General features: G+C 45.2%; 1 protein-coding gene across 1 annotated transcript in view; it reads right to left on the reverse strand.

Annotated features, from left to right (window-relative positions):
* Positions 1 to 1,707: 1,707 nt before the first annotated feature.
* The window catches only part of tex261 (testis expressed 261), a 33,328-nt gene continuing 7,321 nt past the window's right edge, over positions 1,708 to 27,714 (reverse strand). The window contains exons 2-6 of the mRNA XM_072256797.1: positions 17,283 to 17,362; positions 12,220 to 12,373; positions 9,875 to 9,942; positions 6,240 to 6,342; positions 1,708 to 2,235 (exon numbers count right to left, since the gene is read on the reverse strand). Coding sequence (XP_072112898.1) covers positions 2,120 to 2,235; positions 6,240 to 6,342; positions 9,875 to 9,942; positions 12,220 to 12,373; positions 17,283 to 17,362 — 521 coding nt within the window. The 3' untranslated portion in view covers positions 1,708 to 2,119. The remainder of the gene's footprint in view (positions 2,236 to 6,239; positions 6,343 to 9,874; positions 9,943 to 12,219; positions 12,374 to 17,282; positions 17,363 to 27,714) is intronic.

Here is a 27,714-nt window from a genome sequence, read left to right on the forward strand (position 1 = left end):
ATTCTGTCTGCAATTTCAAATAAAACCAGTATGGCTACAGGTTTATTGTACTCTACAGAAAGAGACGAATTACGTCTCACAACACAGGGGCACTTTTGTCCAGTCTTGCATCCTTAGCATCAAAGGCCAATGATGCCTTATGAACTGACCTCAGTAGAGGGGAGGTGGTTCTGGGATTTCTGTGCCCACCCCCACCCCCGTCACCAGGGGGTCTGTGTGGCTCTCTGTGAAAGCCCCTACAGTGAGGCGAGTTCACAACAATGCTCTTGAAGGCCTGACCCAGTTAGAACTCGAACCCTACAATATAGTACAGGCCCTTCAGCCCATGAGGTTGTGCTGATCTTTTAACCCACTCCAAGATCAATCTAACCCTTCCCTCCCAAATGGCCCTCCATTTTTCTGTCATCCATATGCCTAAAACTTCCTTAACTGTCCATAATGTAGCATTCCAGCCACCCGCCAGTCACTGTGTAAAAAACCTACCTCTGACATCCACCCTATACTTTCCTCCAATTACCTTAAAATCATAAACAAAAGAAAATCTGCAGACTGCTGGAAATCCAAGCCTGAAACGTTGACTGTACATAGATGCTGCCCGGCCTGCTGAGTTCCTCCAGTATTTTCTGTGTGTTGCTTGGATTTCCAGCATCTGCAGATTTTCTTTTGCTGTGATTGGACTACTACACTGAGAAGTCTCTTCCAGGGATGCCTACCCTGAAGAAGTTTAAATCTTCCCTTCCACGGGAGTTCAATGAAACCCTCTCTCACTGCTCCTCCTCTATGACCGTAAAATTATACCCCATCGTATTAGCCATTTCCACCCTGGGAAAAAGGCACTTACTGTCCACTCTATCTATGCCTCTTACCATCTTGTACACTTCTATCAAGTCACCTTTCAACTTCCTTCACTCAACCTCTCCTTATAAGACATACTCTCTAATCCAGGCAGCATCCTGGTAAATTTTCTCTGCACCCTCTCTAAAGCTTCCACATCCTTTCTATAATGAGGTGATCAGAACCGAACACAATGCTCCAAGTGTGAAGCACAAGGCAGTGTCGGGTACTGCACCAAGAAAATTAGCTTGCCAAGTCCTTGAATTCAACTCAAGAAATCAGAACTGTTTTAATTATGATAACTCAGCACTTGAGAAATTAAGTTTCAGAATAATTTCAGTAATGAAGAAACATGCTTGCGACCACAACCCACCTCCCCAACTCCGTCCCTCAGTGACCCCTCTCCCCCAGCACTGTGTCATGGACTGTATCCCCCACTGACATTAATCCAGCTTCCTCACACCGTCCCTCAAGTGACCCCACTCCCCCAGCGCTGTGTCACTGTTTCCCCCACTGACATTAATCCAGCTTCCTCACACCATCGCTCAGTGACCCTTCTCCCCTAGTGCTGTGTCATTGACTGTATCCCCCACCAACACTAATCCAGCTCTCTCACACCACCCGTCAATGGCCCCTCTCCCCAGCACCCTATTAAACCAACTGTATCCCCACTGACATTAGTCCAGCTCCCTCAGTGACCCCTCTCCCCAGTACTCCATGTCACAGACTCTATCCCCACTCTCTCACCCAGCACCCTGAAGTTTGAATTCCTTTTTTCTACAATTTCTGCCTCAGTATGTCAGACAAGTTCTGTTGTTTGGAAAAACACAAATGGAACAGAAAGTTGTGGAAAGGAGGCAAGAGACCCCTCTCTGTTGTAGATTGCACTGAGACGTGTATTAAGCCCAGTAAAGTTTACTGCCAGCAACAGCGGCCGACTAGATACAGCTATCATCCACGGTCAAAAAAGAGAAATGTGTACAATAATGCAGCGTGTGGGAGCTCCAACAGAGATCTACCAAATGGTACAAGATTCGGTTTTTCATTTGTTCAAAGTCTTTCCAAATTCCAAAATATGTGCAAAGGTCATGTTTAAAATCAACATTAATTTCTTCAGGGGGAGAGACCAGTGAATGAGGAAATTAATCCAAAGTGAATTCCAAGATGGTGTCCAAGGAGGAGCTCGTCAACTTTTCATTTTATTCAGTTTACTGGTCTCTGCTTCCCCCTCCCCCTCCTCCACCTCTCCATCAGTACCACCACTGCTCTGCCTAGCAGACAGCCCTCAGTATATCTTCTGTCGGCTGGGCAGTATCGCCTCCTTGATGAAAGTGAAGATCACCAGGATTCCCGATCTCTTACTCCTCTTCCCCTTGGTGAAGTAGTTTGACACAACGTCATCTGTGAACGGAAAAGCAACCATGAGACAATCTATGTCCACCCTGGAGTAGATTAAATCTTCTTTTCGACGGCAGTTCAGTGAGACCTTCTCTGACTGCTCTCCCCTCTCTAATATCTGTTGGTCTTTGACTACATGCTCTTTTCATTTATCACCTTCCAGACTGTGCTCCTTTCCCACCCCCCACCTTCTGATTTTGCATCTTCCCCTTCCTTTCCAGTCCTGACGAACGGTCTCAGTCTGAAACATCAACTGATGATTCCTCTCCACAGATGATGCCTGGCCTGCTGAGTCCCTCCAGCATCTGCAGAATCTCTTGAGTTTAGGAGACAATCAACCTGTTCATTAATCAGCAATTTAACCCTTTCGCCCACCGTCCAGTCCAGAAATCCAACGCCCAATCCGTCGACCCATCCAAAGAAAAAACCTTTCAACACAAACAACGCTCGAGAAATGCAGCAGGTCAGGCAGCATCTATGGAGAGGAATAGTTGACGTTTTGGGCCGAGATCCTGCATCAGGACTGGGAAGGTAGGGGGAAGAAGCCGGACACAGTGCCAAGTTCGTTACAGTTTGCAGCGGTCAGCGTAATGCTTTACTGTGCCAGCAGCCCGGGTTCAATTCAGTCACTGCCTGTGAGGAGTTTGTACATTCTCCTGACAACTGCGTGGGTCTTCTCCCACATTCCAAAGACACACGGGTTACTAGGTTAATTGCTCATATGGATGTAACTGGGTAGGGCAAGCGGTTTGCTCTGGAAGGGCCTGTTACTGTGCTGCATCTCCAAATAAAAATAAACATCGGAGACGAGAAGAAAAGGTGGGGGAGGGGCGGGTTCACATGATCAAAATTGGTGCTGTTAAGCTGCAAAGGCCGGAATCAAAAGGTCAAACACAATGGGACTAATGAGCATTTCAATGCCAGGAGTATTGCAGAAAACGCAGATGAGCGTAGGGTATGTGGAATTATAACATTACTGAGATTTGGTTCCAGCAGGGGCAGGCCTGGCACCGCAGTATTCTGGGCTTCCATCGTTTTAGAGTGCGAGGGATTAAAGGGAGACAGGTGACATTACTCGTCAGGGAAAATGTCACAATAGTGCTCAGTCAGGACAGACTGGAATTCTTTTTTCTTTGGATGGGTCTTATGGGTGGAACTGAGGAATAAGAAAGTATGACGATTACTGTGATTGTATTTTAGACCACCCATGGAATTGAGAGGTGCACATTTGTGGACAGGTCACAGAGTGCTGCAAGAACATAACGTTGTGATAGGTGATTTTAGCTTTCAGCATATTGATTGGGACTCCCATACTGTAAAAGGGCTGGATGGGATAGAGTTTGTCAAATATGTTCATGAAAGTTTCCTTAATCAGTACATAGAAGTCCCAATGACAGAGTGTGCAATACTTGATCTCCTATTAGGGAGTGAGACAGAGTAGGTGACAGAAGTGTGTGTAAGGTAACATTACATCTAGTGATCATAATGCCGTTAGTTTCACAGTAATTATGGAAACAGGTAGGTCTGGTTCTTGGGTTGAGCTTCTAAAATTGGAAAGGCCAATTTTGATGGTATCTGAAAGGATCTGGCATGTGTGGATTGGGACAAGTTGTCTTCTGGCAAGTGTACTTGGTAAGTGGGAGGCCTTCAAAAGTGAAATTTTGAGAGAACAGAGTTTGTCCCTTTCAGAATACAAGTGTAGGAAAACAGGTTTAGGGAACCTTGGTTTTGGAGAGATATTGAGCACCTGGTTAAGAAGAAGGAGATGCATAGGCAGCAGAAACAAATGAGGAACTTGAGGAGTATAAGAAATGCAAGAGAACATTTAGAAGGAAATTAAGGTGGCCTCAAAGAAGACATAAGGTTTCTCTAGCAGACAAGATGCAGTGAATCCTAAGGGCTTCTACAGATGTATTAAGAGCAAAAAGATTGCAAGAGACAAAAATGGGTCTGCAAGATCAGAATGGTAACCTACGTGTTGAGCCAAAAGAGATGGACGAGATCTTAAATGGATTTTTTGCATCCGTATTTACTCAGGAGACAGATAGAGTGTCTATAGAAGTGAGGCAATGCAGCAGTGAGGTTATGGACCCTATATGGATTACAGAGATGGTATTTGCTGTCTTGAAACAAATCAGGGTAGATAAATCCCCAGGGCCTGACAATGTGTTCCTTCAGACTCTGCGGGAGGTAGTGCAGAAATTGCTAGGGACATTTGCAGCCACATGCTTAGCAACAGGAGAGGTGCCAGAGGATTGGCGGATAGCTAATGTTTCCCATTGTTTAAGAAAGGCACTACAAATATGCCAGGAAAGAGGCCGGTGAGCCTGGCATCAATAGTTGGAAAGTTACTCAAAGGTATACTTAGGAGCCGGATATACAAGTATTTTGATTGACAGGCACTATTTATGGATAGTCAATATGACTTTGTGTGTGATAGAGTCTAACCAATCTTAGAGTTTTTTGAGGAAGTAAACAGGAAAGCTGATGAAGGCAAGACAATGGATGTTATCTACATGGCCTTTAGCATGGTCACTGTCAAAGTCCTGCATGGTAGGCTAATCAAGGAGGTTCAGTTGCTTGGCATTCAAGATGAGATAGTAAACTGGATTAGACATTGGCTTGGCGTAAGAAGCCAGAGAGCGACTGTAGATGGCCGCCTCTCTGACTGTGACTAGTGCTGTACTGCAGGGATTAGCGCTGGGTTTATTGTCGTTTGTCATCTATATCAATAATCTGGATGATAACATGCTAAACTGGATCAGGAAATGTGTGGATGACACCAAGATTGGGGGCAAGAGATCCTTCACCGGGACTGGTACACAGACAGGAAAGGTTGTCCTGAAAGGTTTCTGAACCGTAGGGAAGAGACAGGGTTATGGGGAACAGGCAAGAGGGTTGAGCTGAGGTCTTTGACTGTAAGAGCTGTGACTGATGGGAAGACTGTGTGCTCACCTACAGGAAAGATATCAATAAGATGAAAAAACTGCAGAGAAACTCTCGCACAAATTTTGCTGGGACTTGAGAACCTGAGTCAGGGAAAAGTCGAATACGTTAGGACTTCATTCTCTCAAGTATAAGAGAATGGAGAGAGATTTGATTGAGGTATACAAATATTATGAGCGGTATGGATCGGTAAATGCAAGCAGGTTTTTCTCACTGAGGTTGGGTGAGACTAACAGATCATGGGTTGGGGTGAATGGTGAAATGTTTAGGGGGATCTTCTTCAGTCAGAGGATGGTAAGAGTGTGGAACGAGCTGCCAGTGTACGTGATGGTTGTGGGTTTGATTGCAACATTTAAGAGAAATTTGGAGAAGTACATGGACGGGAGGGGTATGGAGGTGCGAGCCGATGGTACCACACAGAATAATAGTTCAGCATAGACAAGTTGAGCCAAAGAGCCCATTTCGGTGCTGCAGTTCTCGATGACTCTTACAGGACAGGGTAGACATTCTAACTGGTTCCATCACCATCTGGTATGGAGGGGAGAAACTGCAGGAAGTTGAAAACTCTGCCAGCTCCATCAGCATCGAGGACACCCTCAAAAGGTGATGCCTGAAGAAGGTGAGATCCATCACTGAGGGTCCCCATCAGGCAGCACATGCCTCTCCTGATGTCAACTGTTCACTCTTTTCCATAGATGCTGCCTGGCCTGCTGAGCTCCTCAGCATCTTGTGTGTGTTCCAGCATCTGCACATTTTCTCTTGTTCATGCCCTCTTCTCATCTCTACCATCAAGAGGTGGTACAGGAGCCTGAAGAAACACACTCAATGTTTCAGGAAAAGCCCTTTCTCTCTGTTACATTATCTCAGTATTTTTTGTGCTCTCATTTTGCTGTAGTTATTTAATTTTTAATAAATTTCTTATTGTAATTCAGTTTCTATTACTATGCATTGCAATGTACTGCTGCTGCAAAGCAACCAATTTCATGACAAATGGCAGTGATACCAAACCTGATTCTGATTCTGTTCCAACCTCTCGGGCCAGCCCAGGCACTGGTACTCACCTCCTTGCTGAATCGTGGACGGAAGGACATTCTCCCCCGCAGATAACGACACAAAGAAGGAGAAAGGAGTTGTCCAGAGGCACAGTGTGAAGTAAGCCAAAACCTGGACAGAACAGAACACAGAGCAATGAGGCAGCAGAACAGTCAACCGGCCCTCGGGCCCTTGGGCTGTGCTGAACTCATTAAACCCCATACTTCCCACTGCACTGTGCATACACACACACACACACTGACCCCTCTCCCGTCACCCTCCACACACTCCCTCTTCATCCTGAGTCCCTCACCTCTGCCTCCCCCCAACCCCTCATTTCCACATTCTCCGTCATCAGTTCACTCACTTCTACCTCACCATTCACCTAATCACTCCTACCTCCATCATTCCTTTGTCCTTGCTTAATATTCCCACATCGTCACCCATTCCCCGAGTGTCCTGGTAAAACCTTCTCCACGTCCACTCTATCTAAGCCTTTTGGTATCATAGAAACATAGAAAATAGGTGCAGGAGTAGGCCATTCGGCCCTTCGAGCCTGCACCGCCATTTATTATGATCATGGCTGATCATCCAACTCAGAACCCCGCCCCAGCCTTCCCTCCATACCCCCTGACCCCCGTAGCCACAAGGGCCATATCTAACTCCCTCTTAAATATAGCCAATGAACTGGCCTCAACTGTTTCCTGTGGCAGAGAATTCCACAGATTCACCACTCTCTGTGTGAAGAAGTTTTTCCTAATCTCGGTCCTAAAAGGCTTCCCCTCTATCCTCAAACTGTGGCCCCTCGTTCTGGACTTCCCCAACATCGGGAACAATCTTCCTGCATCTAGCCTGTCCAATCCCGTTAGGATCTTATACGTTTCAATCAGATCCCCCCTCAATCTTCTAAATTCCAACGAGTACAAGCCCAGTTCATCCAGTCTTTCTTCATATGAAAGTCCTGCCATCCCAGGAATCAATCTGGTGAACCTTCTTTGTACTCCCTCTATGGCAAGGATGTCTTTCCTCAGATTAGGGGACCAAAACTGCACACAATACTCCAGGTGTGGTCTCACTAAGGCCTTGTACAACTGCAGTAGTACCTCCCTGCTCCTGTACTCAAATCCTCTCGCTATAAATGCCAGCATACCATTTGCCTTTTTCACCACCTGCTGTACCTGCATGCCCACTTTCAATGACTGGTGTATAATGACACCCAGGTCTCGTTGCACCTCCCCTTTTCCTAATCGGCCACCATTCAGATAATAATCTGTTTTCCTATTTTTGCCACCAAAGTGGATAACTTCACATTTATCCACATTAAATTGCATCTGCCATGAATTTGCCCACTCACCCAACCTATCCAAGTCACCCTGCATCCTCTTAGCATCCTCCTCACAGCTAACACTGCCACCCAGCTTCGTGTCATCCGCAAACTTGGAGATGCTGCACTTAGTTCCCTCATCCAAGTCATTAATATATATTGTAAACAACTGGAGTCCCAGCACTGAGCCTTGCGGTACCCCACTAGTCACCGCCTGCCATTCTGAAAAGGTCCCGTTTATTCCCACTCTTTGCTTCCTGTCTGCTAACCAATTCTCCACCCACACCAATACCTTACCCCCAATACCGTGTGCTTTAATGTGCTTTAAGTTTGCACACTAATCTCTTGTGCGGGACCTTGTCAAAAGCCTTTTGAAAATCCAAATATACCACATCCACTGGTTCTCCCCTATCCACTCTACTAGTTACATCCTCAAAAAATTCTATGAGATTCGTCAGACATGATTTTCCTTTCACAAATCCATGCTGACTTTGTCCGATCATTTCACCGCTTTCCAAATGTGCTGTTATCACATCCTTGATAACTGACTCCAGCAGTTTCCCCACCACCGACGTTAGGCTAACCGGTCTATAATTCCCCGGTTTCTCTCTCCCTCCTTTTTTAAAAAGTGGAGTTACATTAGTCACCCTCCAATCCTCAGGAACTAGTCCAGAATCTAATGAGTTTTGAAAAATTATCACTAATGCATCCACTATTTCTTGGGCTACTTCCTTAAGCACTCTGGGATGCAGACCATCTGGCCCTGGGGATTTATCTGCCTTCAATCCCTTCAATTTACCTAACACCACTTCCCTACTAACATGTATTTCGCTCAGTTCCTCTATCTCACTGGACCCTCTGTCCCCTACTATTTCTGGAAGATTATTTATGTCCTCCTTAGTGAAGACAGAACCAAAGTAATTATTCAATTGGTCTGCCATGTCCTTGCTCCCCATAATCAATTCACCTGTTTCTGTCTGCAGGGGACCTACATTTGTCTTTACCAGTCTTTTCCTTTTGACATATCTATAAAAGCTTTTACAGTCCGTTTTTATGTTCCCTGCCAGTTTTCTCTCATAATCTTTTTTCCCCTTCCTAATTAAGCCCTTTGTCCTCCTCTGCTGAACTCTGAATTTCTCCCAGTCCTCAGGTGAGCCACTTTCTCTGGCTAATTTGTATGCTTCTTCTTTGGAATTGATACTATCCCTAATTTCTCTTGTCAGCCATGGGTGCACTACCTTCCTTGATTTATTCTTATGCCAAACTGGGATGAACAATTGTTGTAGTTCATCCATGCAACCTTTAAATGCTTGCCATTGCATATCCACCGTCAATCCTTTAAGTGTCATTTGCCAGTCTATCTTAGCTAATTCACGTCTCATACCTTCAAAGTTACCCCTCTTTAAGTTCAGAACCTTTGTTTCTGAATTAACTATGTCACTCTCCATCTTAATGAAGAATTCCACCATATTATGGTCACTCTTACCCAAGGGGCCTCTCACGACAAGATTGCTAATTAACCCTTCCTCATTGCTCAAAACCCAGTCCAGAATAGCCTGCTCTCTAGTTGGTTCCTCGACATGTTGGTTCAAAAAAACCATCCCGCATACATTCCAAGAAATCCTCTTCCTCAGCACCTTTACCAATTTGGTTCACCCAATCTACATGTAGATTGAAGTATCCAGTAGGTTTCAATGAGATCCCCCACCCCATCCTTCCGAACTCCAGTGAGTACAAACCCTCTTGTCCCTGAACCCTGCACATAATTATACCCCTTCCTTGACGCCTAAATAAGCCGACTGCCTCCACCCTATTAGAGGACAGCTTACAGGACACACAGGCTTGTCTCCAGAGCCAGGCTGTACAGAACAGCAGTAGAGATTTACCAGACTGGTGCCTGGCTGAGTGAGCCAGGGCTTTCCTCTTTGCAGTGAAGGAGAATGGGAGGTGACTTGATATCATTTTGCACATTGCTAAGAGGCATGGATCGAGTGGATAAGCAGAGACTACTCCCCCCACCCAAGGCAGAAATTGCAAATATAAGGAGGTATAATTTTAAGCTGATTGGAAGAAAGTATGGGGGGGGGGGGGGAAATGTCAAAGGTAGTTTTTTATAAACTCAGAGAGTGGCAATGGCATGAAACACACTGCTGGGGGTGGTGAGAGAGGCAAATACATTAGGGACATCTAAGAGACTCTAAAATTAAGCAATGGATGATAGAAAAATGGACGCACAGTGAGAGGGAAGGGTTACATTGATCTTGAAGTGGCTTAAAAGGTTGGCACTACATCATGGGCCGAAGAGACTGTACTGCGCTGAACCAGAGCAGAATTCTTTACCTCAGCGAAGGGATAGTATTCTTCTGCAAAGTGTTGAAAGGCCAGGTAATGATTATAGACCACCAGCACTATGGGGAAGCAAGAAAGATAAACAGTTAAACCGCTGCTGACCACAGCTAGATTAAACAGTATTGCTCCAACAACACCAATACCAACCGAAGCAGTAGTTCAGCCCCTCGAACACCAGGGAAACAGGCCCTTCAGCCCAACTTGTCCATGCTGACCAAGCTATCCACTTGAGTTTGTCCACATTTGCTTTGTATCCCTCTACGTCAGGGGTTCCCAACCGGGGTCCACAGACCCCCTTGCTTAATGGTATTGGTCCATGATATAAAAGGATGGTCAGGGACTCCTGCTCTAAACCTTTCCCATCGATCTACCCATAGACCTGTTAAGCCCCATCACCTCTATTGAGGCACTGGCTGCTGACAGTAGCTCGCCAGAATCCTGTGTCCTGGGTCAGTGACATTGTCTCCGGGTGTAGCCCATCTTCTTGGTGTATCCTTCCTCTCCCAGGGGTGAGGATTTGCATCTTCTGTTGCTGTTTTTGTAGCTCTGGGTTTTTAAACCGGATGGGATCGCTAACCCCATGCCTAACCCTCCTCCTTTTGCAGCTGGGCTTGGGACCGTCCAGGGTGGAGTGATCTACCTCTCTAAATGTCTTTTAAACACAACTGTACCCACTTCTATCAATTCCTCTGGCACCTCATTCCATACACCACAAGAGTCTGTGTAAACAAGGTGTCCCTCCAATCCTTTTCAAACCTTTCCCCCTTCACATTAAACCTACATCTCTAGTTTATTATCACTGAGATTACAATACGATCTCCGGTGATCTGATTGTAACCTCAGTTTTACATCTTCACCCCTCACTAGTAACTCTCCATTCCCCTTACTATCAACTATCAATCACCCTCAGCCTGAACACCCAGGATATGTTCTTTTCTCACTGCTGCCATCAGGAAGGTGGTACACAAACGTCTGGACTAACATCACCAGGTTCAGGAGCAGTCAACCACGAGACTCGTGAACCAGAGGGGACAACTTCACTTACTCCATCACTGAGATGTTCCCACAACCTACGGACTCACTTTCAGGGACTCCTCATCTCACGTTCTTGATAGTTGTTGCTTATTTATTTATTATACTCATTTCTTTCTTTTTGTATTTGCACAGTTTGTCTTTTGCAGACTGGCTGAACTCCCAAGTTGGTGCAGCCTTTATTTGATTATATTATAGTTATAATTGTATTATGGATTTATTGAAATAAAATGAATCCCAGAGTTGTATATGGTGATGTATATGTACTTACAATAAATTTACTTTGAACTAGGAACTTCTAGTGGTCAAGATGGTGCCAGCCAACAATTCCACAGGTGACATCTCCCAGATAGCAAAACTTTCCAATTATTTCACTTTTTCTATGCATTCTGCTTGTTCTTTTTGTCTTATTTGTGTTCAAGAAACTGTTAGAGCCTGTGAATCTTAATGGAAGGATCCAGTGCTGTGCTGTGTCCAGAGAGCTGCCTCGTGGAGATCAGAGATGGGGTGCCGATAAGGTCCAAGAACACAAGCTGACTCATGAAAAGGACCCGAAATGAGGCGTGGGGTCATGAGTGACTCCATCGTGAAGCAACGAGGAAGACTGAAATATTGAGGGGAATGCAGAGAGGGGTCAACGATAGCTTGGCCGGCAGCCAGATCAGCACGTTTAGTCACAGGTCAGAGTTCAGACCCAGTTTGGCCCCGGGAGGGCGGCATTATGAACAGGGTCAGTTGTCACTTTAGAGAAAGTTAGCAGTTTGTGCAGCTGGTCTCCTCGTATGCAGCGAAAAGATGTTTCCCATATTCTGAGATTTACGTGATTATTGGACTGTACAGTGGTGGTCAATTGGCGGGTGGATGACCTGTTAATCTTTTTGGGTTGGGGTGTTGGGGATTTGGTGCTACTGTCACTGTCCCTTTCTGCAAGTGAGGGGGTAGGAGATAGTTATGTGTAGAGGATTATTGATTGCTTTTGTGGCTGTTATCTGCTGTGGGCAGGGGGGCGATTTTTGGGATCTGCAAGTTTTGTTTCTTTTCTTTTTAATGGCAGATTTGGTGGGTGGGGGTGGGGGAGTTGATGTCTTTTCTTTCATCAGCACCTACAGTCTTTCTGCATTTAATGGTTATCTGCAGTAGACAAACATCAAAGTTGCATTATCATGCACACTTTGACAATGAAATGAACCTTCGAACAATATTCAATCCTTTGCACCAAACAGCACTGAGGTCAATGTTCAATCTTTGTGAATGAATAAGTAATGAGAAGGCGGCCACCCACCAATCAGTGCGGGGTTACTTACCACATGATAATATGAAGTTAGGGGAGGTGAGCAGGATGTATGGAAACGTCTGCAAAAGCCCAAAGTAGACCAGGTTTGTGAAGAGTCCAACCCCGATCATCAACATTGGGAAGTTCTCAAAGAAGTACAGACCGATCAGTACTGCCGTGGAGAACTGAGGAGAAGGAAGGGAACAATTTTTGTTAATACATCCCTTTTCATACAGAACTGTAAATTGTGTACGGGTAAACACAATCGCTTTACAACGCCAATGATTTCCGATTGAGGTTCGATTTCCACTGCTGTCTGTCAGGAGTTTGCATGGATCTGAGGATTGGCACAATGACATGGTTCAAAGGGCCTGTTCCTTTGCAGGATGGTAGCATACCGGTTAGTGTAACACGTTACAGTGCTCGTGACCCTGCTTCAGTTCCCACTACTGTCTGCGAGACGTTTGTACTTTCTCCCTGTAGCCCAGTGGCTTTCCTCTGGGTGTTCCAATTTCCTCCCACGTTACAAAGATGTATGCGTTAGGGTTAGTAAGTTGTGGCATGTTGTGTTGGAGCCAGAATCCTGACACCTGTGGGCTGCCCCCAGCACAATCGATGCATTTCACTGTACGTTACAAATGAAGCTAATATTTAATCTTTACTGCACAAGCCTTCACACCAGGCCTACTCGCCACCCTCAGTAAATGTGACCACATTACCTCACTTGCCCATTCCTCCATACAGATTTGTGCACCACAGAAACAGCCTCTACTGTCCAACTTGTCCATGCCAACCAAGATGTCCACTACTGTTAGTCCTAGTTGCCCCACATCTCTCCAGGGGTCCCCATCCTGGGATCTAGAGACCCCTTGCTTAATGGTATTGGTCTACGACATAAAAAAGTTGGGAACCCCTGTCCGAAACCCACTTATTGATCTACGTCTAAATTATTTTAAACATAATGGCACCTCATTCCATACACCACCAGCCTCTGTGCTCCATGTAAATGGACTCTGGTGGGGATGGACTGGGCTGTAGTAACCAATTTCTGTAGACTTTTCTGTTTCTGGGCACTGGTGTTTCCCTGCCAGGCCCTGATGCAACCAGTTAGGATACTCACCATTGCGCATCTACGGTTGCCTATCAAAGTTCACCCTCACCCTCCTTTGCTCCAGGGAAAAATTCCTCAGACTATCCAGTCTCTCCTTGTAACTCAAGCCCTCAAGTCCTGTTAACATCCTGGTGAATCTCTTCTGCACCCTCTCCAGCTTAATAACTTCCTTCCTACATCTAGGCAACCAGAACTGCACACAGTACTCCAAGTGTGGACTCACTGACAAACTATAATGCCGTAACATAGAGCCCTAACTCCTGCACTCATTGAGGCGCTGACTGATGAAGGCAGGCTTACCAACACCTTCTTCACCACCTGTCTATCTGGTTTCCCACTTTCAACGGTTCTCTCAAAGATAAAGATTAATTTGTCACTAGTTCATGATCTACCTGTGCCAACTTAAGGAAAAGAGCTAGCGACACACAAATTGCTGAAAGAGTTCAGCACATCAGGGCTCACCTGTGGAGGGGTCTGAGCCATTGATATTTTGGGCCAAGACCCTTCAGAACAGTGCTTTTCCCCCAACCTTCTCCCACCCAACTTTCCCCTCACCTTGTCTCACCTATCACCTGCTAGCTTGTACTATTCCCCCACCATTTTACTGTGGCATCTGCCCTCCCAGTCCTGTTGAAAGTTCTTGGCCCGAGATGTTGGATGAGAATGAACAGGGGTGTGTGTCTGTCTATACATCCATGACCTACTCCAGCCCTGGCAGTGTGGCAGTCAGTGCAACTCTATTACAGTTGAAGTTGAGTTCAATTCCAACACTGTCTGTGAGAAGTTTGAACGTCATTCCTGTGAGCACGTAGGTTTTCTCCGGGTGCACCAGTTTTCTCCCACAGTGCAAAGACCAAAGTACTGGTTAGGCTAATAGGTCATTGTAAATGTCCCGTGATTAGGCCAGGGTTCAATTGGTGGATTGCTGGGCAGTGTGACTTATTGGGCCAGAAGAGCTCGCTCTGCACTGTATCTCTAATAAATAAAATAGAAGTGTGCACTGAAGCAGTGAAATGGTGTCATTTTGCATCAACATTCAACACAATTCAAGGATAAGCTGGGTAAGCCTACAAGCTTCACCACGCTTCCAGCATTAACATAGCTTGCCCACAGTTTACTAACCCTTACTAATCCGTACATCTTGGAAATGTGGACGGAACCAGAGCACCCAGAGGAAGCCCATGCAATCATGGGGAGAAGGTACAAACTCCTTACAGACAGCAGTGGGAATTGAACCAGGATCAGGATTACCGGCACATAAAGCATTACACTAACAGCTAGACAACAAGCCATTCCCTCGAGTTCTCAGTTGGACCCATTAGCCACCAACAGGCACTTTACAACTTCATTTGCAGATTCAATGGAAATTTCTTCATATCCACTCTGACAAAACCTCTCAGTCATTGCTGCTTTGTAAGAGGTGCAACCTTAAGAACCCTCCAAAGAGTTACAACGTCACTCCTCTAGTTCCAGCCCTTTTCGGCGGCTCAGAATGATGCCCAGGTGCCTCAGTGCATCTGACACAGTCAGCAACGAGAACCCTGCTGAACACAAAGAAATATCTTCAAAATGTCATGCCTCAGGGCAACGGCATCCATCCCTAAGGACGCCATTATCCAGGACGTACCCTCAGAGAGAAGGTACAGGAGCCTGAAAATCCCACTCTCAATGATTTAGGAAGGGCTTCTTCCCCTCCACCACAAAACTTCTGAAGAGTTTGCCATTTTCCAACCCTTCATGACCAAGGAGTGTGCAACTATCATCATCAATGCCCGAGCAATCTCTTCCCTCGCATCCCATAGAAACCCAGAATACATCTTGTCTGGCCCTTGTGACTTATCTATCCTAATAATCATTGGGTATACTTAAAGCGCAGGATGATAAGATTTTGATTAGTAAGGACATCAAAGGTTGTGGGGAGAATGCAGGAATATGGAGTTGAGAGGGAAAATAAATCAGCCATGATGGAATGGCAGAACAGACTTGATGGGCCGAATGGCCCAATTCTGCTCTTTAGTCTATGAATTTCATAAGCTCCAACTCTTTCTTAATCTCAACATGTTCCACTACATTAGCCTGCTCTCGTCTGACCTCATGCAAAGTATTCATAAAGGACATCCCCAAACCCCTCTGACTCCAGGCATGTTTTCCCCTTCACCCCAGAGCAGTGCAGGTCATTCCTATCAGCCTACCCAGCATCAAGGACATATATACAGAAAGATGCTGGAAAAAGGTCAAGAGTATCATGAAGGATCCCACCCACCCAGCTCATGGACTGTTTGTCCTACTCCCATCAGGGATGCTGCATAACCCCCTCCTCGCCAGGACCACCAGACTCAAAAATGGTTATTTTCCCCAAGCAACAAGGCTGATCAACACCTTCTACTAGTAACTCACCCCTCTGCACCCCCACCACTACTTTATCACTATCTGTCAGAGACATCTTTTGTACAGATACTCCTGTGCCAAAAGACACTTTACATACATACGATCAATCTGTGTATAAACTATCTGTGTATTTATATTTATTATGTCTTTTATCAATTGTGTTCTTTATGCTTATTGGGTTTATTTTAATGCTGCATCGGATCTGGAGTAACAATCATTTTGTTTTCCTTTACACTTGTGTATAATAAACCATCTTTCCGAGGACTCCCTCCCCACTATTTGTGACAATTACCAGGAGTATTGCAGACAAAAATTGTGAGGATCCCTACCACCTATCCCAGGGGTCCCCTACCTTTTTTAGCACCGCGGACCGGTTTAATATTGACAATATTCTTGCAGACCGGCCGACTGGTGGGGGGGGGGGGGGGGGGGAGCGGTGTTCAAGTAGGGTTAAACTCACCTCAACAAGTCTTTTACAGTTCGGGTTGCCAACTTTCTCACTCCCAAATAAGGGACAAAAGTAGCAGTCAAATCCCCGGGACACTTTACCCCAGGAAAGACTACCATGACCATGAAGCCTTGCGCGGACACCTGTGTACGCATGCGCGTACGTGCCAATTTCCCCCCCCCCACAAATCGGTTTTGCCTTCATCTTCCTGACTACACTGTGCATACATTATTTCTACTTTATATAGGCTGTGTATTTATTATATTATCCCTGCTTTAACTATATGTTAGTGTTATTTATTTTCAGTTTTATGTGTTATTTCCTATGATTTGTTAGGTTATTTTTTGGGTCTGGGAACACTCAAAAAATTTTCCCATATAAATTAATGGTAATTGTTTCTTCGTTTCACGCCATTTCGGCACAAAAAGTTTCATAGGAACGCTGTACCTTAGCGGGGGAAATACAGGACAAACCAATTTAGCCCAAATATACGGGATGTCCCGGCAAATATAGGACTGTTGGCAACCCTATGTTCAAGTTCAACAGTGCGTGACAGGGAATGAGGAAAGGTGCAGCTGACTCATATCGTTTCCTCACGGCCCGGTAGCACGTGCTTTGCGGCCCAGTGGTTGGGGACAACTGACCTATCCCACAACCTCTTTGATCCACTACCCTCAGGAAGGAGGTACAGCAGCATTAGGACTAGGACTGCCAGAACAGCTCCTGAGACTAATGAATACCCTGCCACCACCAAGGTCTTGTCAGCAGGACAGAGAGCTGTTTACCTGTGCTGCATATTACGTGTAATTTTGAATTATATTTTATTAATTTCTTTATAGTAATAATTTGTTTTGTGCTGTGTGTGATATATGTTTTGTGCGGATACACCATGGTCTGGAGGAACATTATTTTGTTTGGTTGTACAGTTAGATGACAACAAACAAACAAATCTTAAAACCTTGAAGTCCTTGGCTTGATTTTGGTTTTACTGACAACCCCACAGTTATTTTAACTGGGTAATGATCCTGATTTTTATCTGCATTCTCAAATGGCCACTGTGCTAGTTAGCCAGCACAGTGGGGCCTATGCAGAATGATCAGGAAGTGAGCAGTCCAGAACAGTTTTCCCTCCTGCTTGGGATACTCACCCATATCATATACTTGATGATGCGACTGGTAATGACGGTGTACTCTTCTATTAACTCTGCCAGGTAGTACAAGCCAGCAGCTGTAGACATGCAAAGAGAGAAGACACATACACATACATTAGCCACTGGCTAGAAGGTCAAAGTAATAGAATCACGGCACTTACAGCAGGGAGACAGGCTCTTCAGTCAACTCATCCATGTGAACCAAGGTGCCCTGAGTTAGCTTCACATGCCTGTATTTGGTCCATACCTCTCGAAGCCAGGGGTTCCCAACTTGACTCCCTGCTTAATGATATTGGTCCATGGCATTAAAAAGGTTGGGAAACTTTCCTTTCCAGGGCATGCAACTCCACTATGGATTCTCTGATGGGGGGGGGGGGTTGGACATGGGGCTAGCAACCCTATCCCGTAAAAACACAAAGCTACAGAAACTCCAAAGACCTCATCCATGGGAGATGAAAGATCTTCAGCTAGAAGATGTATGAATTTGTGTGATGAAAGCCACAGGTCCATGGGAGCCACATGGCTGAGTATCCTTCTATCATCCCGGTAATGACTGGCCCAGAACAAAGCACTGCATATATATATATAAAAACTCCTTATTGTAATTTAGCTTTTTAATGTATTGCAATGTACTGCTGTCACAAAACAACATTTCACAACATATGTCAGTGATATCACACCAGATTCTGATTTACCTTTCTGCATCTTTTAAATGTTGCAATTGTTAAATTAGTTTATTATTGACACAAATACAGTGCAAGTAATCTTGCATACCACCCTGACAGACCATTTCACCACCACTTCCATAGATTCCCCCAAAGCTGATAGGGTGGTTAAGAAGGGGTATTGAGTGTTAGTCTTCAGTAGCTGGGGGATTGTGTTTAAAAGCCGCGAGGTAATGTTGCAGCTCTATAAAACTCTGGTTAGACCACACTTGGAGTACTGTGCTCCGTTCTGGTCGCCTCATTATAGGAAGCATGTGACAGCTTCAAAGAGGATGCAGAAGAGATTTACCAGGATGTTGCTTGGATTAGAGAACATGTCTTATGAGGAGAGGTCAAGCGAAGAAGGGCTTGTATCTTTGGAGCAAAGAATCAGCCATGAAAAATGGCAGAGCAGACTCAATGGGCTGAATACTAATTCTGGTCCTAGCTCTTGTCGTAATGTAGTACAAGGGAAAACAAAACAGAATGCAGAAATATAACGCAACAGTTACAAAGAAATTGCAGTGTAGACAGACAATAAAGTCCAAGGTCATAACAAGGTAGATTGAGGAGAGACAGCAGCTTCTAACCAGTCACCATACTCCTACGAATTATACTGCTTCTGCCACTTCCTCTGGCAGCTCATTCCATATCTCAAAGGCAGTGCTTGACCAGGCGTGGGATCGAGGAGCCACGGCCATTGAAACTCACCTGCTCCTCCAGATCTGGAGTTCCTTGTGCTGCTGTGCAGACCTTTCTGGCTGCCTAGGAAGTTCACGGTTGTTATTATCACAGCTGCATATATTCCACCACAAGCTGATACTGATCTGCATTTCAAGAAACTGTAGGAGACTGTCAGAATCCTGGAGACTGCACATCCAGAGGCTGCCTTCATCGCCACTGGTGACTTCAATAGATTATTATTATGATTATGAGGACATGCAGTCCCCTTCTATTGTCATTTAGTAATGCGTTTATTAAGAAATGATAAAATGTTTTTCCAGAATGATATCACGAAAACACATGACAAACCGACTTAAAAACTAACAAAAACCACATAATTATAGCATATAGTTACAACAGTGCAAAGCAATACTGTAATTTGATAAGAACAGACCATGGCACAGTTAAAAGTCTCAAAGTCTCTCGAAAGTCCCATCATCTCACGCAGACGGTGAACCTCCAGCGCCGCCAACTTGCTGGTGCACCATCCCGGAGCATCCGACCACAGTCCGACTCAGAGTCCGTCCAAAAAACTCTGAGCCTACGACCCACCTCTTCAACATCGAGCACCACCTCTGCTGAGCGTTTTGACCCCGGCCCCGGCAACAGGCGATACACAAAGCCGAGGATTTGGGGCCTTCCCCTCCGGAGATTCTCGATCACACAGTAGCAGCGGCAGCAAAGCAGGCATTTCAGAAGTTACTCCAGATGTTCCTCTGCGCTTCTCCCGGCTGTCTCCATCAAATCCGGATTGTGCACGGCCCCCTAGTTAACACATATCGATATCAATTCGGAACAGCCGCGTGCGCTGCCATCTTCTCCTCCCTCCTTTTAGAGCATCACTGTCGAAATTCTCTTTGAGATTTTGTCAATACATCCAGGTGAGCACATGGGGAGATAACATACTCGACCACTGCTACTCTCTCTTCCGCAACACCTACAAAGCGGTCCTCCGCCCACCGTTTGGAAAGTCCGATCACTCCTCCATCTTGCTGCTGACAAGGTACAGGCAGAAGCTGAAACAAGAGGCAGCCATAGTTAAAACTGTCCACTGCTGGTCCGACCTATCAGCCTCCATGCTACAGGACTGCTTTGATGACGTCAAGTGGAATGTCTTTCATGATGAAGATGCTGTTCCCCAGAAATCGGTCAGGGTCTATCCAAACCGGAAACCCTGGATCAACAGTTCCGCACGACACAGAGCTTACGTTGCCGGTGACCAACAGGAACTCAAGAAATGCAGTTACGATCTGCCTAGTCATCAAGGCAGCGAAACGACAATACAGGGACAAGATCCAGACACAACTCTCCAACAACATACGCAGCTTATGGCAAGGTCTGCACACCATCGCAGACTTCAAAGCTAAACGTATTGGTGCTGCTGCCAACATTGCTGCCTCTCTCCCAGACGGGCCAAATCTTTTTTGCGCTCAGTTCGATGTCGCCAACACTAAGCCCCCGAGGAGTCCTGCAGGCGCAACCTGCGGCTTGGTCATCTCCGAGCGTGAGGTATGCCGATGTTTCCGACGAGTGGACAGCCGCAAAGCTGCGGGACCAGACGGCATCCCAGGATGTGCACAGCACAACTGGCAGGTGTGTTTACAGACATTTCAATCTCTTCCTCTTCCAGTGTAGAGTGTCCTCCTGCTTCAAAACATTCACCATTGTCCCTGTATCTAAAAGGTGTCCTGTCGCACTCACCTCAATAATAAGCAAATGCTTTGAGAGGCTGGTCAAGGACGACATCTGCAGCGTGCTCCCACCCACACTGGACCCCCCAAAATTCGCCTACTGACACAACCGATCGACAGATGATGCAATAGCCACAGCTCTACCCACCGTCCTTACACATCAGAAGAAGGATGCTTATGTAAGGATGCTGTTTTGGATTACAGTTCAGCATTCAACACCATAATTCCCTCCAGGCTCGACAAGAAGCTCAGAGACACTGCCTTCACCCTGCCTTGTGCAGCTGGATCCTGGACTTCCTGTCAGATTGCTGGCAGATGGCAAGGGTGGGCTCCCTCACCTCTGCCCCTCAACAAAGGTGCCCCTCAGGGCTGTGCTCTAAGCCCCCTCCTTTACTCTCTGTACACCCATGGCTGTGTTGCCATCCATAGCTCCAACCTGCTAATTAATTTTGATGATACTATATTGATTGGCCTAATCTCAAATAATAACGAGGTGGCCTGCAGGGAAGAAGTCATCTCTCTGACACAATGCTGTCAAGAAAACCTCTCCCTCAATGTCACAGAAACAAAGGAGCTGGTTGTGGGATGGAGATGGGCTAACCCCTATAGACATCAATGGATCAGGGGTTGAGAGGGTGAACAACTTAAGTTCCTCAGCATCCACATCACCGAGGACCTCACATGGTCTGTACATACCAGCTGTGCGGTGAAAAAGGCACAACAGCACCTATTTCACCTCAGAAGATTGAGGAAGTATGGTATGGGCCCCCAAATCCTAAGAACTTTCTACAGGGGCACAATTGAGAGCATCCTGACTGGCTGCATCACTGCCTGGTATGGGAACTGTACTTCCCTCAATCGTAGGACTCTGCAGAGAATGGTGTGGATGGCCCAGTGCATCTGTAGATGTGAACTTCTCACCAATCAGGACATTTACAGAGACAGGTGTGTAAAAAGAGCCCAAATGATCATTGGGGACCCAAGTCATCCCAACCACAAACTGTTCCAGCTGCTACCATCTGGGAAACAGTACCGCAGCATTAAAAGCCAGGACCAACAGGCTCCAGGACAGCTTCTTCCACCAGGCCATCAGACTGATTAATTCATGCTGATACAATCATATTTCTATGTTACACTGACTGTCCTGTTGTACATAATATTTATTACAAGTTACTATAAATTGCACATTTAGACAGAAACATAACGTAAAGATTTTTACTCCTCATGTATATGAAGGATGTAAGTAATAAAGTCAATTCAATTCAAAAACTTCCTGAAGCATATTTCCTCTGATGGCCTCACTGATGAGTTGGAGTACAGGATGGAGATCAGAGCCTAGTGACATGGTGTCATGTCAACAACCTCTCCCAGGGGGCTAAAGCAGTTTGGCATATCCCCTTTGACCCTCACCAATGTTATCAGTACACCACAGAAAGCATCTTATGGCAACTGCTCTGCACGAGACCACAGAGAGTTGTGGACACAGCACAGAAACCAGCCTCCCCTCCATGGATTCATTGCTTTGGTAAATCAACCTACAGAATCAAAGATTTCTTGTGCTCTGTCATCGATCTGTATGGATGACAGGTAAAACTAAGTTTTTCACTGTGCCTCAGTACATGCGCCAATAACAAAGCAATTCCAGTTTAACTCCTGGAACAGCACCCTGGGAGAACCTTCACCAGAAAGACTGCAGTGGGTCATGAAAGAGGCTCACTGTCTCCTACTAGGAACGGCTATCAAACTAGGTGCTACGGTAGTTGTTAGCGCAATGCTATTACAGCTCAGGGTAACAAGAGTTCAGAGTGCAATTCTGCTACTGTTTTCTCAAAGGAGTTTGCATGGATTTCCTCCGAGTGCTTTGGTTTCCTCCCATATTCCAAAGACATAACATGGTCCCATCCACTACATAATGTACTGGGTGGGCACAGGAGTACATTCAGCCAGAGACTCATTCCACTGAGATGCAACACAGAGCGTCATAGGAAGTCATTCCTGCCTGTGGCCATCAAACTTTACAACTCCTCCCTTGGAGGGTCAGACACCCTGAGCCAATAGGCTGGTCCTGGACTTATTTCCTGGCATAACTTACATATTACTATTTAATTCTTTATGGTTTTATATTGCTATATTTATACTCTATTCTTGTTTGGTGCAACTGTAACGAAAACCAATTTCCCTCCAGATCAATAAAGTATGACTATGACTAACAATTAATAGGTTAATGGTCATTATAAGTTTCTTGTGATTAGGTTAGAGTTAAATAGCTGTGATGCTGGGCAGTGCAGCTCATGAGCTGGTGGGACCTGTTCCACACTGTATCTAAATGAATAAATAAACATTGGCCTTGTCAGCGACATTCAAATCCTGAATAAACAAGTAAAGGGTTGAGAGGCTCTTAACATAATAAAACATGAAAACTTCCAGGGGGAGGAGGGGTGAATACTTTTTATTGGCACTATAATCTCCTCTGCATGCACACCATGTCTATATCCTTCCACTTTCCTCATTCATGTGGAAAGTAGGGGTGTCTGCTGCCAGCAAAAGGACTGGAGTTGGCTCCTAAAGTATATAGAATCATAGACAATTAACAACATCGGGAGCAACACGCACAAAAAGCAGATCAGACAGCATCTATGGAGAAGAATAAACACTCAGCAATTCTGGCTGAGATTCTCCATCAGGACTGGAAAGTTGCATACAGTTCTGGTCGTACCACTACAGGAAGGACATCGACACTATGGAGAGGATGCAGAAGAGGTTTACCAGGATGCTGCCTGTATTAGAAGGCATGCGTTCTAATGAGTGTTTGGACAAACTTGAGTTGTTCTCTCTGGAGCGGCAGAGGTTCGGGGGGTGGGGTGGGATCTGATAAAGGTTTATAAGATTATGAGAGTCACAGATAGTGTCGATATCTTTTTCCCAGGGTTGAAATGTCTAATACCAGAGGGCAAACATTTAAGGTTAGGGGAGAAATTTTAAAGGATAGAAGGGTTTTTTTTTTAAATGAAACACAGAGAGAGGTGGGTGCCTGAAATGCACTGCCTTGGGGGTGGTAGAGGCAAAAACACTAGGGTCTTTTAGGAGATGTTCAAATAGAAACATGAATGAGGAAAGTGGAAGGATATAGACATTGTGTGCATGCAGAGGAGATTATAGTGCCAATAAAAAGTATTCACCCCTCCTCCCCCCCCCAGAAGTTTTCATGTTAGATTGTGCATGTATTCATCCCCTTCAGTCAGTATTTAGTAGATGCACCTTTGGCAGCAATTACAGCCTTGAGTCTGTGTGGATAGGTCTCTATCAGCATTGCGCATCTGAATACTGCAATTTTTCCTCATTCTTCTTTACAAAACTGCCCAAACTCTGCCGGATTGTGTGGGGATCATAAGGGAACAGCCCTTTTCAATTCCAGCCACAAATTCTCAATTGGATTGAGGTCTGGACTCTGATCTGACCACTCCAGGACATTAACTTTGTTGTTTTTAAGCCATTCCTGTGTGTTTCATGCATTATACTTGGAGTCATTGTCCATCTGGAAAACAAATCTTCAAGTTGCAGTTCTCTTGCAGGCTGCATCAGGTTTTCCTCCAGGATTTTCCTGCATTTTGCTGCATTCATTTTACCCTCTACCTTCACAAGCCTTCCAGACCCTGTTACAGTGAAGCATCCTCACTGCATGATGCAGCCACCACCATGCTTCATGGTAGGGATGGTGTGTTTTTGATGGTGTGCGGTGTTTGGCTTTCTCCAAATATAGCATTTAGTCTGATGGCCAAAAGCTCAATTTTGGTTTGATCAGGTCATAGAACCTCCTTCCAGCTGACTTCAGAATCTCCCACATGCCTACTGGCAAACTCTAGCTGAGATTTCATGTGAGTTTTTTTTTCCCCAATGGTGCCACTCTCCCATTAAGCTACGACTAGTGAAGCACCCAGGAAACAGTTAATATTTGCACAGTCTCTCCCATCTCAGCCACTGAAGCTTGTAACTCCTCCAGAGTTGTTGTAGGTCTCTTGGTGGCCTCCCTCACTCGTCCCCTTCTTGCACAGTCACTCTGTTTTTAAGGATGGCCTGCTCGAGGCAGATTTACGCTGTGCCATGTTCTTTCCATTTCTTGATGACTGACCTAACTGTACTCCAAGGGATATTCAGTGACCTGGAAATTTTCTTGTATCTGTCTCCTGACTTGTGCTTTTCAATAACCTTTTTGTGGAGTTGATTGAGGAGTGTTCTTTTGTCATCATGGTGTAGTTTTTGCCGGAATACAGAATCACTAGCAGTTGGACCTTCCAGATACAAGTGTATTTCTACCACAATCAATTGAAACTCCTTGACTGTGCACAGGTCTCCAAAAACAGATCTCCATTTAACTAATTATGTGACTTCTAAAACCAACTGACTAAACCAGTGATGATTTGGTGTGTCATATTAAAGGGGGGGGGGGGGAGTAAATACTTACGCAATCAATTATTGTTTTATATTTGTAATTAATTTAGATCACTTGATAGAGATCTGTTTTCACTTTGACATGAGTCTTTCTGTGTCAAAAAAAGCCAAATTAAATCCACTGTGATTCAGTGTTGTAAAACAATAAATATTGAAAACTTCTGGGGGTGGCAATACTTTTTAAATAGGTACTATAGTTCAGTTGGCCAACTGATCACTAATTTAATGGGTTCAGCACAACATTGTGGGCCATAGGGCCTGTTTTTGAGCTGTACTGTTCTATGTTATATAATTCTCCGTGTGTGTGTTGCTCTGGATTTCAAATATCTACAGAATCTCGTCTTTGTAACAAGATCAGGATGACCTGTTGAGGGTGTATAATATCATAAGGGGTATAAAAAAGGTGAACGATCACTATGTTTTTTTAAACCATCTAGTGAAGTTTAAAATTAAGGGCACAGGTTAAAGGTGCGAAGAGAAGGTAACTGAGGGGCAACTGTTTTTTTCCTCCATGGAGAGTGGTGGGTATGCAGGACTAGCTGCCAGAGGATGATCATGGCCATAGAGTGCTACAGCTCTTCAGCCCATGCCCATACTATCTTCTGCCAAGCTTTAGTCACACCCAACCTCAGTGGACTGGGTACAGTTAAAGGGAAGCTGGAAAACCTAAGGAATCCCTGCAGGAAAGCACCGTTCCCTCTGGGGAAGGTATTTCAGAGACTCACCAAGGTGTTGTCTAGACTGGAACTTTGTGCTTATGACGAAAGAGTGGATAGGCTGCTGTTATTGTTTTCTTTGGAGTATCTGGAACTGAGAGTCAAGAGCCATACAGCACAGAAATAGGCCCTTTGGCCTAACTCATCCATGCTAGCCAAGCTGCTTACTTGGAGTCAGCAGTTTCAAGCTCCTGGGCGTCAGCATCTCAGGGGATCTATCCTAGGCCCAACACATTGCTGCAATCATGAAGGCACGCCGGAGCTATATTTCATTAGGAGTTTCAGGAGATTTATTATGTCACCAAAAGACTCTTACAAGTTTATCCGGATGTACCATGCAGAGCACTCTAAATCACCGCATTACCACCTGGTACGGAGATGCCAATATACACAACTGGAAAAAGCTGCAGAGGGTTGTAAGCTCAATACAGCTCCGTCATCCTTGCCTTCGAGGGTACCCTCTAAAAGGCAGCATCCATCGTGAAGGATTGTCACCATCCAGGACATGCCCTCTTCTAATTACCACTACTGAATGATTTACGAACAGCTTCTCCTCCTCCACCATTATCCTCGGAGTGGATAATGAACCCTGCCTCAGGAAGTTCCCTCTCAGGAAAGTTCTCACCAAGGGCGAAAGAGTACACAGAAAATTTACAAGCATGTTGGCGGAACTGGAGGACCCGAATTACAGGGGAAAGTCCAACAGCTTTGGATATTTTGTCCCTGAAGTGTTGTAGAATGGGGGGGGGGGGAGATTTAATAGAGGCATATAAAATTATGAGGGGTATACAGAGGGTAAATGCATGAAGCTACTTCCACTGAGTTTGGCTGGGACTACAACAAGAGGTCATTGGTTAGGGATGAAAAGTGAAATGTTTAAAGGGAACGAGGGCAACTTCTTCACTCAGAGGGTGGTGAGAGTGTGGAACAAGCCGCCAGCACAAGTGATGCGTGCAATCTCAATTTCAACGTTTAGGAGGAATTTGGATAGGTACCCGGGTCGAAAGGGTATGGAGGGCTATGATCCCAGAGCAGGTCGATGGGAGTAGGCAGCACAATATTTTAGCACAGACTAGATGGGCCAAAAGGCCTGGTTCTGTGCTGTAGCGCTCTATGTCTTTATGACTCTAAAGGTAGGACATGCACCACAAAGTCTTGGCAAGTGTGGAACAAGGCACCAGCAGAAGGGGTGCATATGGGCTCAATGACAATGTGCAAGAGAAGTTTGGATGGGAGGGGTATGGTCCAGGTGCAGGCTGATGCGACCAAGCAGAATAATAGTTTATTAGGAGCATTCAAGAAACCCTTAGATAGGCACATGGATATATCATGAGACCATAAGATAAGAGAAGAATCAGGCCATCAAGTCTATTCTGCCAAACTATCATGGCTGATTTATTATCCCTCTCAACTCCATTCTCCTGCCTTCTTCCCATAACCTTTGACACCCTGACTTGATAAAGTTTAAGGGAATGGGGGATTCTCAAGATTCCCGTAAACAATGGATTCAGTACTGACTACGTCTGTGACTGCAGCGTGTTTGAATAATGTCTCACAGCTGCTTTCTTTGGAGAAAATAAGGGTTAAAGTTTGCCCAGATCCACATAGATGTCTCTGGGCTTTTCACACCTTTTGATTTTGACAAAAAGCAGTACCTGATGGAAATTAGACAGAACATTCCTTTCTTAATTAAGGTGGCCGGAGTGTCTAACAAATTGATTGTACTTTTGTATCAATAGTCCAGTGACTTGACCAGAATGGTTATCAAACTGATTGTTCTTTTGTATGTGGCCTTATAACTTCTGACAATTCTGATATTGGGCAGTGAACTTGTAGAACCGCCGGGAAGATGAGAAAGGGTCTCTCCCTGATGTCGGGTCCAAGTTCACTCGCCAGCTGAGCTCGAGAAATAAACGGGTGGGAAGATAAGTAATGATCTTTTTGTGCTGTTGTTATTTGATCTAGCAAAGTTACATTTACAGACTAACCAAGAACCTATCAACCTCCACTTTAAATATACCCACGCAACACACATCAAAGTTGCTGGTGAACGCAGCAGGCCAGGCAGCATCCCTAGGAAGAGGTACAGTCGATGTTTCAGGCAGAGACCCTTGGTCAGGACTTTAAATATACCCAATGACTTTAC

This window comes from Mobula birostris, chromosome 4, assembly GCF_030028105.1.
Source record: "Mobula birostris isolate sMobBir1 chromosome 4, sMobBir1.hap1, whole genome shotgun sequence".
Classification (NCBI taxonomy): Eukaryota; Metazoa; Chordata; class Chondrichthyes; order Myliobatiformes; family Myliobatidae; genus Mobula; species Mobula birostris.